The following is an 18,562-nucleotide window of genomic DNA, read 5'->3' as shown; positions in this document are numbered from 1 at the left end:
GTATATGTACTGACTTTACAGTGGTAGAGACCAATTTGATTCTGCACCTGATAACTGCAGCAAGACTGTTGGTGGCGCAATATTGGAAGAAGGAAGACTTGCCTACAATCCAAGAATGGACATTGAAAGTAACAAACTTAGCCGAGATGGCTAAAATATCGGCATATCTCAAAGATCATTCAAATGAGATATATAAACGAGACTGGAAAAAATGGATTGACTATATACAAAATAAATACGGGACTAAGAAATTCCAGTTAGCCTATGCTTAAGATCAGAAATGATTTAAACTGTTAAAAGTCAGTTCAGTAAGAAGAAGCTAAGGTCAATCTAGAATGTCATTAATTTCTTTATTTCTTTTTTCTCAATAGATTTTAGACTGTGTTAGTTAAAAATCCATACCGTGTACGGGTTCTGGGAAGTCGGGGGGGGGAAGGAGGAGGGGGGGGTGGGGGGGTGGAGGGAGGGAGGGGTACACACAACAAAAAAAAATTGTACTTCAATGTCTTAATGATTGACAAATGATGACATATTTGTGTTTTTTTTTTAAGAAAAATAAAAAAGTTCTGTTTAAAAAAAAAAAAGATCAAGGGAGGTGCTACTACCACTCTACAAAGCCTTAATAAGGTTACACCTAGAGTACTGCATCCAGTTTTGGTCACCAGACTGTAAAAAAGATGTTGAGACTCTAGAAAAAGTGCAGAGAAGAGCAACCAAGAGGATTAGGGGACTGGAGGCTAAAACATACGATGAACGGTTGCAGGAACTGGGCATGGCTAGTCTAACAAAGAGAAGGATCATATTTGAGCAACTGCACAGAGTATGTGTGTGTGTGGGGGAAACAAGCTATTTTCCAAAATGCCTTAAGGCCAAACAAGGAATAATGGATGGAAACTGACCCAGGAGAGATTCAACCTTTCCAGGAGGAACTGGAACTTTCTGACAGTGAGAACAATTTGCAATTAAAAAAAAAACCTCACCCAATAAATATGACCTGATTTAAAGTTCTTAATCTTTAAAAAGCAATAGGAAAAAGTAAGCTTCAAATAATTTAATAGCGAGGTACGGCCAAACCGTTAGGCCCATAAAGAGACTACATTAGTGGCACTGAGCTTGGTGGAATCTCACAACTCTCAGCTGTTTGTAAAGGACCACAAAAGCACAGTTTCTGCTGTCTGTTCACACAAAAACAACTGTCTGGAGTATGTATGGCTGAACCAATATCTCTCTTTTCTCCAGAGATTTTGGTAGTCCAGATCAAGCATCCAGTTGTTATTTTCAGCTGAAATGTCTCCGACTGTCTGTCCCAAAGGTGCTTTTTTCAGGAGGCAACAGGATTTCTTCATGCTTTACAGGAATTCAACCAGATCCTTAATGTGTTATGTGAACCAGACTAATTGGTTGTTAATAAGGTTTTATCTGGGTATTTTTTGTCAAACTACCAATTTATTTTTGTGAATTGAGATTGAAGTTTCACACAGTGTTGAGTGTCCTATCACTGTTGATCCAAGTGGCACAGTGCCTAAAAGAGATGGCTAGGTAGATGACAGCCCCCCTCAAAGTGCAGCCCCAGCATTTCCCCTCCCAGGAGGTTAGCTGCAGAGGAAGCTCTAATGCACCAGAATGCTGAAAGTTGCAAAAAAAAGTCATTAATGGGCACCAAGAGATGAGGTACAATGACTAGATGTCCCCAGCAGGGGGAGGCAGATTTGAGACAGTACAATATTGAAAAATATCTGCACAGATGAATATATAAAAATGAAGCTGAATGTGTTAGACCCAGGGTGGATAAAAATTGATGATTTTTTTAAAATAAAAAAATCAAGTTTTTAAAATTTAAATTGATTTTTTTATTTTTATCAAATTTATTTTAATAAAATGCTTTTGGAGTAAAAATCTATCTAAAGATAGTTTTTTTTATTTAAGATACATTAATAATTTACAGTAGTTTATTCAACATGAAATGGAATGAACTTAGTGATGTAGCATGAGGCCGTATATTCTGCAATATTTACATTTTTTGTAAACTCATTCAATGAATTCAAGCTCTGCAAGCTAAAGAGGAAATCTTCATTTTGTTGGCAAATAATAATATTTAAAATTCTACCAGCAAGAATGAATCCTTACATTTAAAGAGCACTTGACATTTCAGATCCATCATGGCAGTGCCTGATAATGGGCATCCACTTACCTGCTGCTCACCGCGTCCCTCACCCTGTTGTGTTCCTGCCGCATTACCAGCCGTCCCGTTAAAGCGAATGGGACGGTCGGTGAGTCAACAGCAGGTCAGGAGGAGCTGCTGCGGGACAGAGATGGCAGTTGCTCTTTAAAAAACGAGTTGATTTAAATCAAGTCTTGTTACTAGTGATTTAAATCAACTTGATTTAAATCAAATCCAGTCTGGTTAGATCCTTAAAACAAATAAGATATGAACTTTCACAAACCAATTGTGTCTTTATTAGGACCAGCCTGTGCCCCAAGGTAGGAATCTAGAATTTGAGATTGCAAACAAAGATCGTATGGCATCAAGCCATGGCATTTGACAGTTGAAGCCACAACTTCTTCAGAAGGGGTGCCACTCTGCCTGGAGCTGCCCTTGCCCTGCTGCAGGATGGGTGACACGTGCAGAGAGCGGTCCTTGGCCCCCGCCATGTCGCACCTGGTGGGAAGGACTGCCAAGCCCAGCGTTGGCCTGCAGCACGACAGATGCCAAGGTCCCAAGGCACCGCTGGTGTGGTTGCATATCAGAGATGTGTTCCTGCCAGTTCGCACCTCTTCGGGCTGAAAGTTGCAAAAAAAGGTTGCTACTGGTTCCAGAAATTTGTCATACTTTTGTGTACCCATTCCACAGAGGCATGGCCACGCCCCCATACCAGTACGCTCCCTTGCCCTGCAGCCCATTTGCAAGACGTTTCTCAAAGAGAAGGAAGCGAGGATGGGGCTTCTTCAGAGGACCAGAGGCAAGAGCAGCGTTGAAACCCTTTCTGAAGCAGCTGGAAAAGGTACGTGTGGTCGGAGGGAGGGGGAGGAATTCAAACTTCATCCTCCTGGTGCTGTACGGGGCTTTGGGCAAAGGCTGGAGGGAAGGACCCTGGCTCGCTTGTGCTCTCCCTCCCCAAGTGGCAGAGCCACGTTGCCTTTTCAAACCTGCAATCATTGAAGCTGGGCTGGATTTTTACATAGTGGATCCGAGCCTTCCGGGGCTGGGGGAAAGTGTGTGTGCTACAGCATGGCTCTTTGCCTGGCTTCCTGCGTCCTCCTCAGTGTCGCTCGTGCTCTCCCTCCCCAAATGTAGTGACTTCCTCCCCAGGCCCCCATCCATTTCTCTCTCACACACACACAGCTGGATAAAACTATATAAAAATCTAGCCCAGCTTCACTGATTACAACTTTGAAAAGGCAACGTGGCTCCGCCTGCAATCAAACTACACTTGAAGAGGGAAAGCACAAGCAAGCACTAAGGAGACCACAGTGGGAGGCAGGAAGCCAGGCAAAGAGCCATGCTGTAGCGCACACACTTTCCCCCAGCCTCTTACTTTTGGAAGGCTCGGGATCTCCTCCCCTCTGGCTTCTCTGCCTCTCCTCTCACCCCAGCCTGCCAGCAGAAGATGAATGAGTGGGCTTTATTGCATTTCCCACCCAGACAGCAGGCTGCATTTGCAATGGGGGAGGTGTTTGAGGAAGGCAGCGTGGGAATTGGGGTGGGATGGCAGAGGAGGTGCTTTCAAGCCATTAGAAAAGATATCCAATCCAACTTTTTTTGTGTGTGTGCGTGTGTTTGTTTGAGAGAGTGAGAGAGGAAAGGGGGTAGGAGAGATAGTCCAATCCAACTTATCTCTCTCTCTCTCTCTCTCTCTCTCTCTCTGTGTGTGTGTGTGTGTGTGTGTGTGTGTGAGAGAGGGGGAGAGGGAGGGAGAGAGGGAGGAAAGAGGGGAAGGGAGAAGAAAAAGAAAGAAAAAGCTGTTGCTTTAAATTGGAACTGAGCATGCCGGGCTGTGGAATTCTGGGAGTTGAAGTCCACAAGTCTTAATAATTTTAAATTGAAAAGGTGCAGGAAAGAACAAATTGGTTATATGGTTATATGTTATATGGTTTTATATTTTTGAAGTTTTGGGGTTTGTGCAATATGAGCATTGTGTTTCTAAAAGGCTTGAGAATGGAGCCAAACTTTCTCTAGGGTCATTATTTCATTATCTCTATCTGGTGGCAGGCATGTGGAATGAGCCTCAGGCAGGTTTCTTTGTTAGCAGAAAGAAAGAAAAACAGCACAGCAATTTAGGGCTAGAAGGCTACTAGGAGGTCATCTAGTCCAACCCCCTGCTGCAGCAGGAAACCTTACATTGTATGGAATCTTTTGGTGCCTGTAACAGAGAGGAAAATTGCCAGAAAGGAGAAATAGTTTACTAGGACAAGGTTGCCATGCAGAGGAAGGCAGAGATAGTCCTTGACTTATGACTACAATTGAGACAAAAATTTTGGTTGCTAAACAAGAGCGTTGTTAAGTGAGCTTCACCACATTTTACCCAATCCATGACATCTCCTGGTGAGTGACATCAAGTTGACTACTCACACCCAGTCACATGACTGCCAAGCCACTCCCACAAAACAGGCCACACCCACAGAATAGATTCTCAAAAAATTTAAAACCCACCACTGTTGCGCATAGACCTGTGAAGTTCTGGACAGAGACCGTGGTGCCCTGGGCACCTCTTGAAACACTCCTCTTCCCCGGATTTCTGGCATCCACATTGAAAGAGGGATTCCCTTACACAGACCTCTGTTCATGATTAGATTATTTTAATGGCTAAAAGCAGATGATTAAAGGTTCAGTTCCCGTCTTAGCCAAGAAAGCCAGCTGGGAGGCTTTGGGCCAGTCCTCCTCTCTCTTCACCCCTCTCCTAGCCCCACTGGTGTATTATGGGGGAAATGTGAGAAGAAAAGTGTTGGATACTTTTGCCGATTATTTGTAAAAATAACAAAAGTGGGATACAAATAGATTTTTAAAAAGCTTTTATGCACTTCGGTGCTGTCTCGCATTATAATTCTGAATTGGCGTCTGAGGAAAACTTGCAGCTACTGAAGATGATGCTCATAAAGGTCAGGATTTGCAGGCAGTGGGCGGGGCATCACAATCCAGGCCCGCCCACCTCGCGCCTGCATGAGACCGACGGACGGCCTCCTTCGCCCAAACTTTGGGAAACTTTTCTAGGCGACTCTGAAGACCCTTAAGAGACGTCGAATGCCCGCTTCCCTTTTCCTCCCGTCGTCACGTCTCTTCCTGCGCTGCTTTCTTCATAAACACCTAACCGTCTCTCCCCCCTCCCAACTGCCCCTCTCCAAGTCCCAAGAAACTCGGGGCTGCTTTGCACAAAAAGCGGCCGAAGCGCCGCTTGAACGCACGGCAGGCAGAGCAGCGCCATCACGCGCGGCCTTCCAGGCGGACCCCGAGGCTGACCCTCGTCTTCGGGCTCCAGAGCTCCGAGGGGGGGGGGGCGAATGGGGCAGCGGATGGTCTCGGCGAGACGGGGCTGGCGCTATCCCCGGGACTTCTTGGGCAGCCGGAGGCTTCCCCTACCGGCCCCGCCGCTTCCTCTCGCCAGGCCGGACCCCGCGGCGTCGCCGGACCCTGCACGGCTTGCAGCTCGCCACCTCCGCTGGAAAGGCGGCGCTCCGGAGCCTGGGAGGAACCGGCGCCGCCCCTCGCTCGCCCCGCCGCTCTTCTCCAGCCGGCCAGCCAGGAGCCGCCGCGGCCGCGCCCTCCACGCCGACGGCCGGCTCGCGGGGGCGGAGAGAAGGGGCGGGGAGGGAGGGGAGGGGACCCCGCCGCGCCGCCTCTCCACAAAAGAGCTCAGGCCCGGCCCGGCGGCTTGGAGCGCTGGCGGCCCGGCAGGGGCTCTTTGTTCGCCGGTGGGGCGGCCCGGGAGCAGCAGGCGGAGGGACAGGCGGGCCGGAGTGCGGCGGGGCCGTGGGCGGCGCAGAGCAGGAGAGCGCCGCGGCTGGCGGGCATGAAGGGGCGGCGGGGCGCCGTGCCCCGCTCCGCCGTCCTCCTCCAGCAGCGCCCTCCGCAGTGAGGCTGGGCGTGGGCCGGCGGCGCCTCTTCCTCCTGCTGCCGCCGCTGCTGCGGTCTATGGCGGAGGCCCCCGGGCGAGGATGGCGGGGCCGGCGGGCGTAGGGGGCCCCCCAGGCGCCATGGCGGAGTGGCGGCAGTGCGGGCGCTGGCTGATCGACTGCAAGGTGCTGCCCGCCAACCACCGCGTGGTCTGGCCATCGGCCGTGGTCTTCGAGCTGGCGCAGGCGCTGCGGGACGGCGTGCTCCTCTGCCAGCTGCTGCACAACCTCTCGCCCGGCTCCGTCGACCTCAAGGACATCAACTTCCGTCCGCAGATGTCGCAGGTAGGGCGCGCTCCGGGGCGTCGCCCCCCCCCCCCCAGGCACGGGCGAGGGGCCCGGGCCGCCGTCGCCCTCCCCGCCCCTGCCCGCCTCCCCGGGCGGGCAACGGAGAGCCGCCGCTGCCTTCCCTCCCGCGCGGGTCGAGCGAGGGGAGCGCCGGGGACGCCGATCTCTGCCCCGCAGGCGCCTCCGCGTGGGCTCCGGGAAGCGCGTCCCGAGGGTCCCCCGGGCGAGTGGCACCTGCCGGGGCTGCAGATCGGGGAGGCGCGGATGGAGGGCGCCGGCGGCTCCTGCCTTGGCGGCTGCTTCGAAATCCGGCCTCGAGTGAGCCGGCTTCGTCGCCAGTCGTCCGTTGCTCTCCCCGCAGGGCCCGGGTCTGCCGGCCGAAAGCGGCTGGGCGGCTCGCTGGCTCTGCTGCCCAGCCAGGCCGGCCCTTGGGCTTGGCGGCGGGGGAGTCTCGCGTAGGGGAAGGAGGGCCCGTTGCTGAAGGTTCCCATCGCCCCCGGCCTCCTGCTCGGGGTTTGGAGAGGGTCGCCTCTCCGCTAGAGACGCAGAGTCCGGGTGCCTTTAAACGGGAGGGGGCTGCCTTCCGGCCCGAGAGGAGTTGCAGCCCCTGGGCTTTTCCACCCCGGATACTTTCACCGGACTCCAGGGAGGGGCTGGGCGGATGGGCTGTGTAGTCCTGGTTGGGAGGAGGATTCCGCTTGAAGGTTGAGGAGGAAGGGGCGCTGCTCCCGAGAAGACTAATCTGAACCTTCTCAAGGTTTAATGAAGTGGATTTTGCCAGGATTTCTTGCAGGACTGGCAGCGATGGGGAAGGCCCTTGTGTGCCTGGGGGGGGGGCTCTGAGGGAGGGGGCTCTGCTGTGGATCTAGGAGCAGCTGCAGAGCTTCACTGCCTGCATTTGTGTCCTGGACTGTGAACTGGCAAGGGGGAAGGGAAGGTCACCCTGTGCTTTAAAAGTGTGTGTGTGTCTTTGTGTGTTGTGCAGATAAATTCTGCCATTCATTCACTTTGCTTCTGAAGTTGGTCCAATTGCTGGAAAAGACCTTCAGCCTGGCAGAAAGGAAGGCGGGGAGTGGTCACTCTCACCTCTCCATCGGTCCTGAGGGGGAGGAGTCCTGCTTTTGGGGAAGAACTAGCCCTTCTTGTCTAGGGAGGCCCTTTCAGGAACACGCAGGATCGAAGTGGGGTGCTGCTGACCCAGCCTTTGCTCTCCAGGAGCCCACTTAACCATGCGCTGGCCACGTTGCTTCCCACACATGTCTGGTGGGTTAATGGCCTCCATTTGCATCCCTTGTGTGCAAAAATCAAGGAAAACACAAGAGGGGCAATTCAGGGAACCAAAATACTGAAAGCCAGGAATCTGGGTTAGTGTTCAGTATTAAGATGGTCAGCTTCTCTCCTCCGGGCTTCCTACAGGCAGCCAAGCCTTGAGAGAGACTGTCTGAAACCACTCTAGACCAGGCAGTCCAAGCAGAGGAGGGACTGAACAAAAAACAGCCCATCATGGGAGGCTGAAGGCTGAAAGAAGCAGGGGCGGAGAGGGGAGCATGGAGAGGATGGGGGTCTAGACTGCCCCCCTGTGAGCTACCCAGAGAGGCAGGGATGGTGAGCGAGCCCTTGGCAATCGGATCTCCTGGGCAGCAGCTGATGGACTCTGCCTACTTTGTGTGGTGGTGTCATATTTGAGCAAGCCTTGCCAATTGACAGCTGTCTTAGACCCAAAGGTGGCAGCAGAATGGCCCGAGGGGGGTGGCAGCCCTGGAAGGATGGAACTGCTGCTTGGAAGGCCAAGGTGCCTCCTGTGTGTGTTTGTGGTGCTTCTTGGGCATCGGTTGGCTTCAAGCTCTTTTTCGCAGTCACGTCCTTCAACCCAAGGGATGGTGCCCTGCAGCCTTGGCCCCTCAAGCCCAGGTTTTACACACACAACCTCCCCCCCCCCCCAAACCTTTCCACTCCACTCCACTTACTGACAAGACTCAACTTCTTGGCCATCCAGTCTGTTAAAGCTTCTGGGTTCTCAGTCACCAAAATGGTGAAATCTGGCTGACCACCTCCTTTTTTCTCTTTGCGGGCTCCTTGCCGTTTCCACAATTGTCTGTTCTTTTCCTTCAAAAGAGCTGCAGAGCACAATCCTGTTGCACAAGGTATTCTTGCTGCCCACCAGGTTTCCTGAAATCAAAAGAATGCCGGGGGGGGGGGAGTTGGAGATGGGGGGGAGGGTCTGCAGGAGTTCCACAGAAAAAGGCCATGAACTTCTCCCTTTGTGACAGGCTGGGAGTCCCAAGATGTCCTGGAAGCATTTGGGGCCCCTCCTGTCTCCCTAAGTCTGGCTGTTTCTTGTGAGGGGAACCTTCTGCCTCATTTCCCAGCCTGACTGCTGCCCACCTTCCTTTCTAGCTGTGGCACTTGGCTGGTGTGTGTGCGTGTGTCTATGTCCCAGAGCAGCCCCTGCCCTTTCCATGCCCTCTGTCAAAAATGGTGTAGCGTTTGCTTGGGTGGGGGTGGGGTGGGGGTTGGACTAGATGACCTACAAGGTCCCTTCCAACCCTGTTCATCTGTACCTGTGCAACTAAGCGAACTCTTTATCCCTTGCCCAGGGAGAGCCTTTGCTGTTGTGCGCAGCCAGGTCTTTGCTGGAACCCATGGAAGCCTTTTCATGAATGCAGATACTCTTCTGTGTGTGTGTGTAGAACCACATTCCTTTGAACTCCTTGTAGGTTGGGCTGAGTCACTGATCTTGTAGGACACAATATCAAAATTTGGAGCAAAAAGCTAAATTTTAATAGCACGACCTCGGTGCCTTTTCTCCTGTTCAGTTAAGCTTGAATGTTTAATGCACAATAAAGTCCGTGTGGAACCCTTTCCTCCCCCTGCCAACTCAGATTCTGCATTCCTTGCACTTCTCTGGCTAGAAGTAGTAATGAGGATGACAACTACCATCACAATGACAGTGTTTGTATAAGTGCAGCACACAGCTGAAAAGTGCCATGTGCCCTCAGAACTGAGCCCCCAGGAGCGAAGGAGCTCCTCAGAAGATTTTCCCTTCCTGCTCGGGATTAAGCCAGGAGGACGGCTGTTTCCATGCCCCCCCCCCCCCCCCGGCTGGCCAGGCCTGGAAACCGTCTGCTGCCCTGATTAAAACGTCATAAATAAATAATGGCTGGGCTGTAAGAACCTTTGATCTGTCCTGCTTCCCGGCTCCAGATCCCTCCTGAGTGGCTGAGAACTCTCCTAATCCCCACAGGGCTGGGGGGCAGAGCTGGGCAGAGGGGGGATCTCTCCTTGGAGGAGGCTGCTGAATGCTGCCCTCAAAGCTAATGGGCTTCCAGGAAGGCAGTGAACATCTCTGGCCCGGAAGCTCCTTTTAGACTCCCAAGTTCTCCTTGGCTTTTGGCAGCTGGCTGGGGCTCCACGCCCTGCTGCAGACTCACAGATCGGCCTTTCTTCTCTCTTAGCCAGGACTTGGTGACCCAAAGGAAGAGCTAACCAAGCCCAGTCTCAAAAATGTGTGACTCCATCACTGTATTGATAAACTTAAAACATTGAGAAAGGTCTGCATATTTTACGCGTGCCAGGCTCTTGACACCGAAAGAGAAGCAAGTACCAGAAGATCTGCAGATGCCTTGAAAAAGAAGGTGGAATTATTACGCTTTGGGGAGTCAAAAACCCTTGGAGACTGACTTTAATTATCCTAGAAGTCTTCTTTAAACCTCCCTTTGTTTGGCTCTGCCCTCCCTCCTTATTATGTGCTTGGCGTCCTTCCCTCTCCTCCTAACTCCTCCCTCCTCTTTCTCCACCCAATCCATCTTCTCTTTGTTGAAGTTTAGATTTGACAGCCCTATTCTGACTCTGCCGGGGCACTGCGCATAGTCCCTCCTCGGTGGGATTTCGACAACTGTCGGTTGACTGGACAGGTAGTTTCCAGAGAGCTTTGCACAGAAGGATGAGCTGTCCCTGTTCCAAAATGGGCTGGTTTTGCATTCACACCATTTGCACCCAATGCAGCACGTGGCAGGGACGCCACTAAGGCTCATTGCCTCATTTGCACCTTCTGCATATTACCGTACTAAAAGTGTTCTGGGAAAAGCAGTGGAGGCCAATATCCGGTGGTGTCCTTGGCACAGGAAAGATTGCCGCTTGGGGTGTAAGAGGAGGAAATGATAATTAGCATGAATTCATGAGCGAAATAAAGAAACTCTGCTACAGTGTGTGTTATTGTGAAACAAAGAATAAGATGGAGGCTGCAAGGGCTGGGAACCAAACGGGTGTCATGTTGTAAGTGAGGAGATGAATGTCTGCCTGGAGGGGAAGGACCAGGTTTAATTGTGCATGAAATAGGAGGAATTGGGTGAATGAGGGGCTTTTGGGGGGCTTGCAAAAAGCAAGAATTCATACTTAGGAATTCTATATTTTGGTGAATATAGTGACCACGGGAGGATTGAATTCCACTTTTGGAAACCTTTATAAAAAGCTCTGAAAGAATGACATGGATGGACGAGAATGAGAGGAAGGAGGACAGAAAAACAATTTAAGAATGAAAGAGAGTGGGGGGACTCTGCTGAGGGAAGAAAGCCCAACCTGATTTACTTCAGATGCATAAATAAGCCTCTTGGTTAAGCATAAATCTGTGCCTGTGTTTACCTGCAGGCCATGCTTTGAACAGCATGAATGGATTGCTGATATGGAAGGTCACGGATTAACAGAGTTGTAAGAGACCTTGAAGGTCATCTAGTCCACATTCCCCCGCCCAAGCAAGAGACCCTGTACGATTTCTGACAGATGACTGTCCAGTCTCTAATTGAAAGCTCCCAGGGATGAAGCTCCCACAACATCTGAAGGCAACTTCTGTTTCATTGGTTGATTGTTCTCACTATCAGGAAATTTCTCCTTATTTCCAGGTTGAATCTCTCCCTGTTCAGTTTCTATCCGTTCTTCCTTGTCCTGCCCTCAAGTGCTTTGGAAAACAGCTTGACACCCCCCTTCCTCTTTGTGGCAGCCCCACAAATATTGGAAGACTTCTATCCTGCCTCCCCTGGTTCTTCTCTTCACTAGACCAGCCATGCCCAGTTCCTGCAACTGTTCATTGCCTGTTTCAGCCTCCAGTCCCCTCATCATCCTGGTTGCTCTTCTCTGGACTCTTTCTAGTCTCAACATCTTTTTTTTAGTGTGATGACCAAAACTGGATGCAGTATTCCAGGTGTGGCCTTACTAAGGCTTATCCTGGTTTGTGAATCTTGGGAAGTGCCTGGGATGCAGGACTGTAGGAAGTAGATTAATCTCCCAGCAGGAGAAATGGAAAGTGGAGGTAAGGAAAGAGAATGGGGAAGCAGCAAGGAAAATGGTGAAAAAGATTTGTGTTACCAAATGTGAGCAGAGGGTGTGGAGTTCTGGGGATGGAGAGATGAAGGAGAAGGCAGGAGGTGGGAAAAGGGGCATATCAGTAGAACGGATAAGGCCTCCCTCAACTCACAACCACAATTGAGCTCAGTGAAAGCTGAGTGAATGGAGCTTAGTTGCTAAGTGAAACATTTCTTAAGTGTTTTGCTCCATTATACGACCTTTCTTGTTAACATTGTTAAGAGAATAACTGCAGTTAAGTTCGTCACACGGTTGTTAAGTGAATCTGGCTTCCCCATTGACTTCACTTGTCAGAAGGTCACAAAAGGGGACCATGGGACACTGGGACTGTTATAACTGTGAGTCAGTTGTCAGAATTTTGATCACGTGGCCATGGGGATGCTGCAATAGTCGTAAGCATGAAAAACGGTCGTACGTCCCCTTTTTTCAGTGCCACTGTAACTTTGAATGGTCACTAAATGAATTGTTGTAAGTTGAGGGCTACCTTTATTTGTAAAATCAGAGCGGGAGAGAGAAGAGGACTAACAGAGCCTCCTGAAGAGGGAAGGGATTACTAATCCTAGAGCCAGAAGGGGGGGTCTGGGGACAGCTTGGCCAGAGGACAGAGGGGAAAGGAACACCCTGAGGGTCCAGGGAGAAAGGCGGAACTGCGGCCACCAGGGCAAGGGGGTTGGGCAAGGGAAGGCTGCAGGTGCAGGCAGGGAAACTAGAAGGACCTTCATATAAGGAGGCAGTTGGCAGATGGCTAAATTTTGGAATTAATGTGCTTATATCGAGGACTAGAAAAGTGAAATTATGTTATCTTCCACAGAAGGCAGATTGCAGGCACTGCAAGGAGGGCTAGAACGGAATTTGAAAAATAATGATAATTAAAAGAGCCTGAGAGACCCAGAGCAAGGCCTGCGCAGCTTTTCTGTGAAGACCAGATAAAGGCAGGTTACAGAAAAACGTGCGAGTGGGAGAAAGTCAGCTTAGCACACCTTTGTTTAGTAAATGTATGATGGCAATCAGGCTGGCATAATGATGGCTGGTGTTTCTGGCAGTGGAGCTGAAGGTGGATTGCTGAACCTGGCCACGTGGGAAGCTTAAGAGACGCTCCCAGACTAAGGCGGAAGTGCCTCTGGCTGTCCTCTCATGTGCGCCCCGGTAAAAGCTTTGGAAGGCCAGTGTGACACAAAGTGTGCCTTCCTTTGCATGCCAGAAATGCCATCCTGTTGGCTGAGACCCCTGACCAATTTCCCCAAGGTCAGGCGGATGAATCTGGATGTGATTGGACCGATGACCGAGATGTCATTCCCGATGGGGAAAAGAACACAAACGATCGCACGTGACACACAAACAGTGGAAAGTAGTGCAAAATGCTACATCTTATTTTGGTAAAATATTTACTAATGATGAGGAAATGATAAATTCTGGTAGAAAAGTAGCATCTGGTGTGTGTATCTGCTGTGAGGAACGTTGGTCTCTCGAAGGAAGTGAGAATGGCTGTGTGTTGGTGTGCCCAGGAGGCCCTGTTGAAATTGGAGTTGTGCACGTCTGGAGGGTGGGGGTTGTGGGTTATGCGTAGTGAAGGACTGCAACCTCCGTTCTCCACCTGGCTTCTCTGCATAAGCCAAGAAAAACCTCTTACTCCTCAGGGGAAGATATGAAATTCGGTTGGTATAAATTGATCAGTGAAATAAATATCTGAGAAGACTGCATCCCGTTTTGGTCACCACAATGTAAAAAAAATGTTGAGACTCTAGAACGTGGGTATTAAACCCAAGGTCTGGGACCCGGATCCAGCCCACGGGGCTGCCCTGGAAACCGTGAAGGACTGGCCCATGGTGCTTATGCCAGCAAAATAGAGCTCTGGAGGACCGCATGTGCCTCCCCCCGGCCCAGCTCTGTTTTTGCTGGCAGAAGGTTGCAAGAGCCCATCACAGGTGAAAACGGACCTCAGGAGCTCCTGACAGGTACCCCCAACACGAGTGATGATGAGCTGGCCATGCCCACTCTGGCCACACCTACCCCGCCCCCCTGAGGTCAAACACAGCCCTGATGCAGCCTTCAATCAAATCGAGTTTGATACCCCTGCTCTAGAAAGAGTGCAGAGAGGAGCAACCAAGATGATGAGGGGACTGGAGGCTGAAACATATGATGAACGGTTGCAGGAACTGGGCATGGCTAGTCTAGGGAAGAGAAGGACCAGGGGAGACAGGATAGCAGTCTTCCAATATCTCAGGAGCTGCCCCACAAAAGAGGGAGTCAAGCTATTCTCCAAAGCACCTGAAGGCAGGACAAGAAGCAATGAATGGAAACTAATCAAGGAGAGAAGCAACTTAGAACTAAGGAGAAATTTCCTGATAGATTAACCAGTGGAACAACTTTCCTCCAGAAGTTGTGAATGCCCCAACACTGGAAGTTTTTAAGAAGATGTTGGACAGCCATTTGTCTGAAGTGGTAAAGGGTTTCCTGTCTAGGCAAGGGGGTTGGACTAGAAGATCCCCAGGGTCCCTTCCGACTCTGTTATTCTATGTTCTATTCTGTGCCCCTTTGCACATCAAGCCCATCCATGTTACATCATTATTTGCTCCACTGTGTCCAAACTCCAGTGAAGGGCAGCCCACACTCACCAAAAGCTGCCCCCCCTTTTCTGCCAGGGCTGATTCATGAGGACCGGGGTAAGGACAAAGTGACAAGCTGAGCTATGAAAATCTGGAGAAGGCTGGAATGCTCTCTGCACACGCACCTGGCATGTCTTGCCAGAAGAATTTTATGGACTCAGAATCCCCCTGTCCCTCCCCCACTTTTTTCTCATTTTTTTAAAAAAAAATTTCCCTTCTACAACACCTTACAGTCATTATATCAACATTATTATGTCATCATACCTGTACATGTATATATTATTTCGCTTCTGACCCTAACCCCTCCCCCTTTTGAATTCCTGACAACTTTCATAGCTTTGGCCGAAGAGAGCCACCTTTATTTGAAAGGCCCTAAGCAGATTTTGGCATTAATTCCTGCAGATTTTTGGCTGCTTCTGTTGGGCACAACCAGCGTTCACCCTCCCTTGGCAGAGAGGAGACCTTGGGGGTTCCTGCAGCCAGGCTAGAAACCATCCAGAGTAGGGGGTCTCCAACCTTGGCAACTTTAAAACTTGTGGACTTCAACTCCCAGAGTTCTCCAACCAGCATAGCTCAGCATAAGTCCACAAGTCTTACAGTTGCCAAGGTTGGAGACCCCGGTCCAGAGCACTGGGCAGTGGTCCGCTTGCTTGACCAGTGGTGGGATGGTCCAATTCAAAGACTCGGTGGGTGATAAGCAGCAAGCGTCTCTGATGGCTGAGTGGTCAGGAGGAGAGCACAGGCTGGTTTTTTTCAACGGTCTGGTTGAACACATATCACCTTGTTGATTGAAGCAGGAAGTTCCTTCTGGCCAGTCGCTCTCGCCTGATTGATATTTTCCAGATAGAGAATCTGAATATTACAGAACGGCAGTTGGAAAGTGAGGGCCAAAGGAGCCCCCCCCCCCCCTGTCCAAAGATTCTAATCCTGCCCCAGGCATTCTGCTGCCCTCTCTGTCCAGACAACAAGGTGGGCTTGGGTCCTGCCAGGCCCCCTGAAAGCCAATTCAGAATGGAAAAGGGAGCCTTTGAGGGTCTCCCTTGGGGATTCCTTCCTAAAAAGCCCCTGAGGAAGAACTGGCTTTGGCAGCCCCTTCCCCTCTTCCACTGCCAGCTGCTGCCCTGAGATTGGGGAGTGGGTATGGGGGGAGGGCTTCTGCTGGGCAGGTTCTGCCCCAACTGGCCCACCTGGCCTGGCGGTGCAGATGCCTGCAATGAAGGCCAGAGGCCGAGGGCGGCTTCTGCAGGGTGGCAGGAGAAGCCGGGTGGCTTCATTTAATGTGGCTGCCTGAGGAGGGAATAATGTCCATTGGAGGATACCTCCAAGGAGGAGGATTTGGTTGTGTGCCAGTGGCATGAAAAGCCATCTGAGGAACCAGGGTGGGGGGGTTCCCTCCCAGCCTTCATGCGATGATGATGATGATGTGAATATGGCCTCTCAGGCTCCACTGGGGCCACATGCTGGGCCCTTGGCCATTCCCTCCAGCTTCCCCTTGTGGGGCAGGTGGGGGTTTGGTTTTTGCTGTCCCTGTGGCCTCTCGGGATTCAGAGTTGGCAGCACAGAGTTTTTCTCCTCTGCAGCCACAAGAAGAGCCCCCACATCCGATATTTCAGTAAAGGCCTTGCCCTTTTCTTCAGAAGGGGGGCTCCAGACTCCTCCTTGTGCCCCCCCATCATTAGATCCTCACCTGCAGTTGGGGCTGCTCCAGTCCAGGGCCTGCAACTGGGTGCTGTGTCTGCCTCGCTTCCCTGGGAGAGCTGCCCTCCTGGCGGATGGGGCAGAAGGGCCTGTTCCTCAGACAGGTGGGCAGCATCGCTCAACGTCTCCTGTCTGCTGGCACTTTGGTGTAACTCCTCAGGGAAACACCAGATCACAAAATGGAGTGTTTTTTTTAGCTTTCCCTACTCAGGACACCCCTAATTGGTGTTTGTTGTTCGAATCTGAGCTTTGGTTCAAAAGTAACACTTTCTGGTTGAATTGAGTTCTTTTGCCAATTCTGAGATATGCTTTGGTCTAACTCCTCAGGCACTTTGCTCCCTCTGCCAGGAACTTTGCTCCAGTGCAAAAGAGAATGGGTGGCATGGTGCGGGGGGCGGGAGTTAGAGCTCTGCAAACGCCCAGAAGCTCTCATGCCCCCCCCCCTCTCACCGCCCCTTGTTTGGTCCTTCCTCTTCCCAGCTGGGCAAAGGGCTCCAAAGTTCCTGGCAGAGAATTTTCCAGGAATGAGAGGGAAGCCTCCAAAGTCTGGGGAGGTTTGCCCTCATTCGGCCAGACCCTTCCTCTCAGCCCAGCCTACTTCACAGGGTGGTTGTGGGGAAAACAGGAGGAGGAGGAGGAAGGAGGAGGAGGTGGCATGTTCTCTGACTTAAGTTGTTTGTGAAAATAATGAAGGCTGAGCTGACATTTCAGACCATCCATCACTAATCGGCAGCTAACAAATGTCAGAAGAGATGGGGATTGGCCTGTGAGGGGAGATCCCCACTTCTCCCCTCCCCCTTAGGATGGAGGATTTAAGCCACCCAGCAAAGCCTGCGGATTTGTGACAAATCTGCAACTGCCCCTGAATGCAATCTACGCCTGGCAGTTGGCATCGTCTGTGGGATATCAGGGCTCAGGATGTGAACAAAGCCATTCAGTGAAATTCATTAAAATCCTTTTATTCATGAGGCTCCTCGTTGGTTCTGCCCTCTCGGTACAATGGGAGGCCCTTTTCTCCAGGGCTAGGCAATGTACGTCAGAAAGGTCTCGGTTTTTAAAATAGCTACATTTTATTGATCTTTTTTTTAATAAACATAAAAAGTTCCATATCTATCTGAACAGCACATCTGGGCACAGTTGGTTTTAAATAGAGATGCAGCAATACTCATAATCATAATAAACATGTCAATATTAATCACAAAGTAATAATACAATCAGTTTTAATGTTGCTCCCCCTTGTTATAAGTAATGCAGTTGTGATATTTCCCTCCACCTCACTTTTTGGATCAAGTCGGTACTGTGTGTGTGCTTGTGTCAAAATCCTGGGGCAACTGTGAACAACACACACACACACACACACACACACACACACCCTCCAATTCTGGATTCATACAGCCAAGCCTGAAGTCAGATTAAGAGTTTGCAGAACAGCCGAGACACCCAGCTCCTCTAAGAGGGTCCCCATGTTAGGACTTAGATTAGGCTTGGAGGTAGTACACCCCCCCCCTGCCTGATCCTCAGGGGGTTCGTCAACTGCCTCGTGGTGGGGAGGGAGGAAAGCGGGATCAGATTCCCTTTCAGGAGTTAGCATTCAGCTGTTTTTTTGGAAGGGAAACCCCACCTCACTCCTGCCTGGGGTGATAAGAAAGGAAGAAGGGAAGAAAGGAAAGAAAAGGAAGAAAAAGAAAGAAAAGGAAGGAAAGAAAGAAGAAAAAAAAAGAAATAAGAGGGGGTCAACTTGTTCTCCAAAGCACCTGAAGATAAGAAACAATGGAAGGAAACTGAAGGAGAAATCCAGCCTAGAACTAAGGAGAACAATTAACCAGTGGAATGGCCGGCCTTCAGAGGTTGTGGGTGCTCCAACACTGGAAGATTTTAAGAAGAGATTGGACAAGCATTTGCCTTAAATAGTACAGGGTTTCCTGCAGGGGGTTAGACTAGAAGACCTCCAAGGTCCCTTCCGACTCCAACTATTCTGCATTCTGGGACTTCTCTCCACCTGCATTTCAGGGGATTCCTGCTAGACGTCCCTGTGTCCATGTGGTCACCCATAGGGTGCAAAGGAGTGTTTTGCCCAGACTCTGCACAAGCACAGCATTCTTAGTTGGCTCTTTGGAGTTGAAAAACCCAAAAGTGTTTGGGTGTTTCCTTCACCCCCCTCCCCTTGTTTCTTTTTACAAAAATATCTGCTTTTGCGTTTTCTCCTTTCCCAGAACTTTTACCTTTTCAGCCTGAGTTTGTGGTCCTCAGAATGAGGGATGTCATGTGTGAAGGGAGGGGCAGCTGGACCCTCTGTGATATTCAGGGCTGTTGGCTCTTCAAGGCTCCTGAGGGTGCGGGGGTGGGGGAGGATTTGGGGCCTCTGGAAGGGTGCTGTTCCGAAGGGATGAGTGGGAAGGGGGCACTGGGGGATTGGCCAGCTGCCCCTGCTCCAGGCCTTGTAGCCCTTCCCCAGGTTGGCTGGCATGAGTCTCTAGGTGTGTGCTGTGCTCTGGCAACCATAT

At 50.7% G+C, this 18,562-nt stretch overlaps 1 protein-coding gene across 1 annotated transcript in view; it reads left to right on the top strand.

Moving 5' to 3' along the window:
- The first annotated feature begins 5,822 nt into the window (after positions 1-5,822).
- VAV2 (vav guanine nucleotide exchange factor 2) overlaps positions 5,823-18,562 on the top strand; it is a 140,955-nt gene continuing 128,215 nt past the window's right edge. Inside the window, 1 exon segment of the mRNA XM_032232840.1 lies at positions 5,823-6,393. Coding sequence (XP_032088731.1) covers positions 6,151-6,393 — 243 coding nt within the window. The 5' untranslated portion in view covers positions 5,823-6,150.

The sequence above is a fragment of the Thamnophis elegans genome, chromosome 16 (assembly GCF_009769535.1).
Source record: "Thamnophis elegans isolate rThaEle1 chromosome 16, rThaEle1.pri, whole genome shotgun sequence".
Taxonomy (NCBI): domain Eukaryota; kingdom Metazoa; phylum Chordata; class Lepidosauria; order Squamata; family Colubridae; genus Thamnophis; species Thamnophis elegans.
Note: the sequence above shows the minus strand (reverse complement) of the source record. Positions and strands in the feature narration are given on the sequence as shown.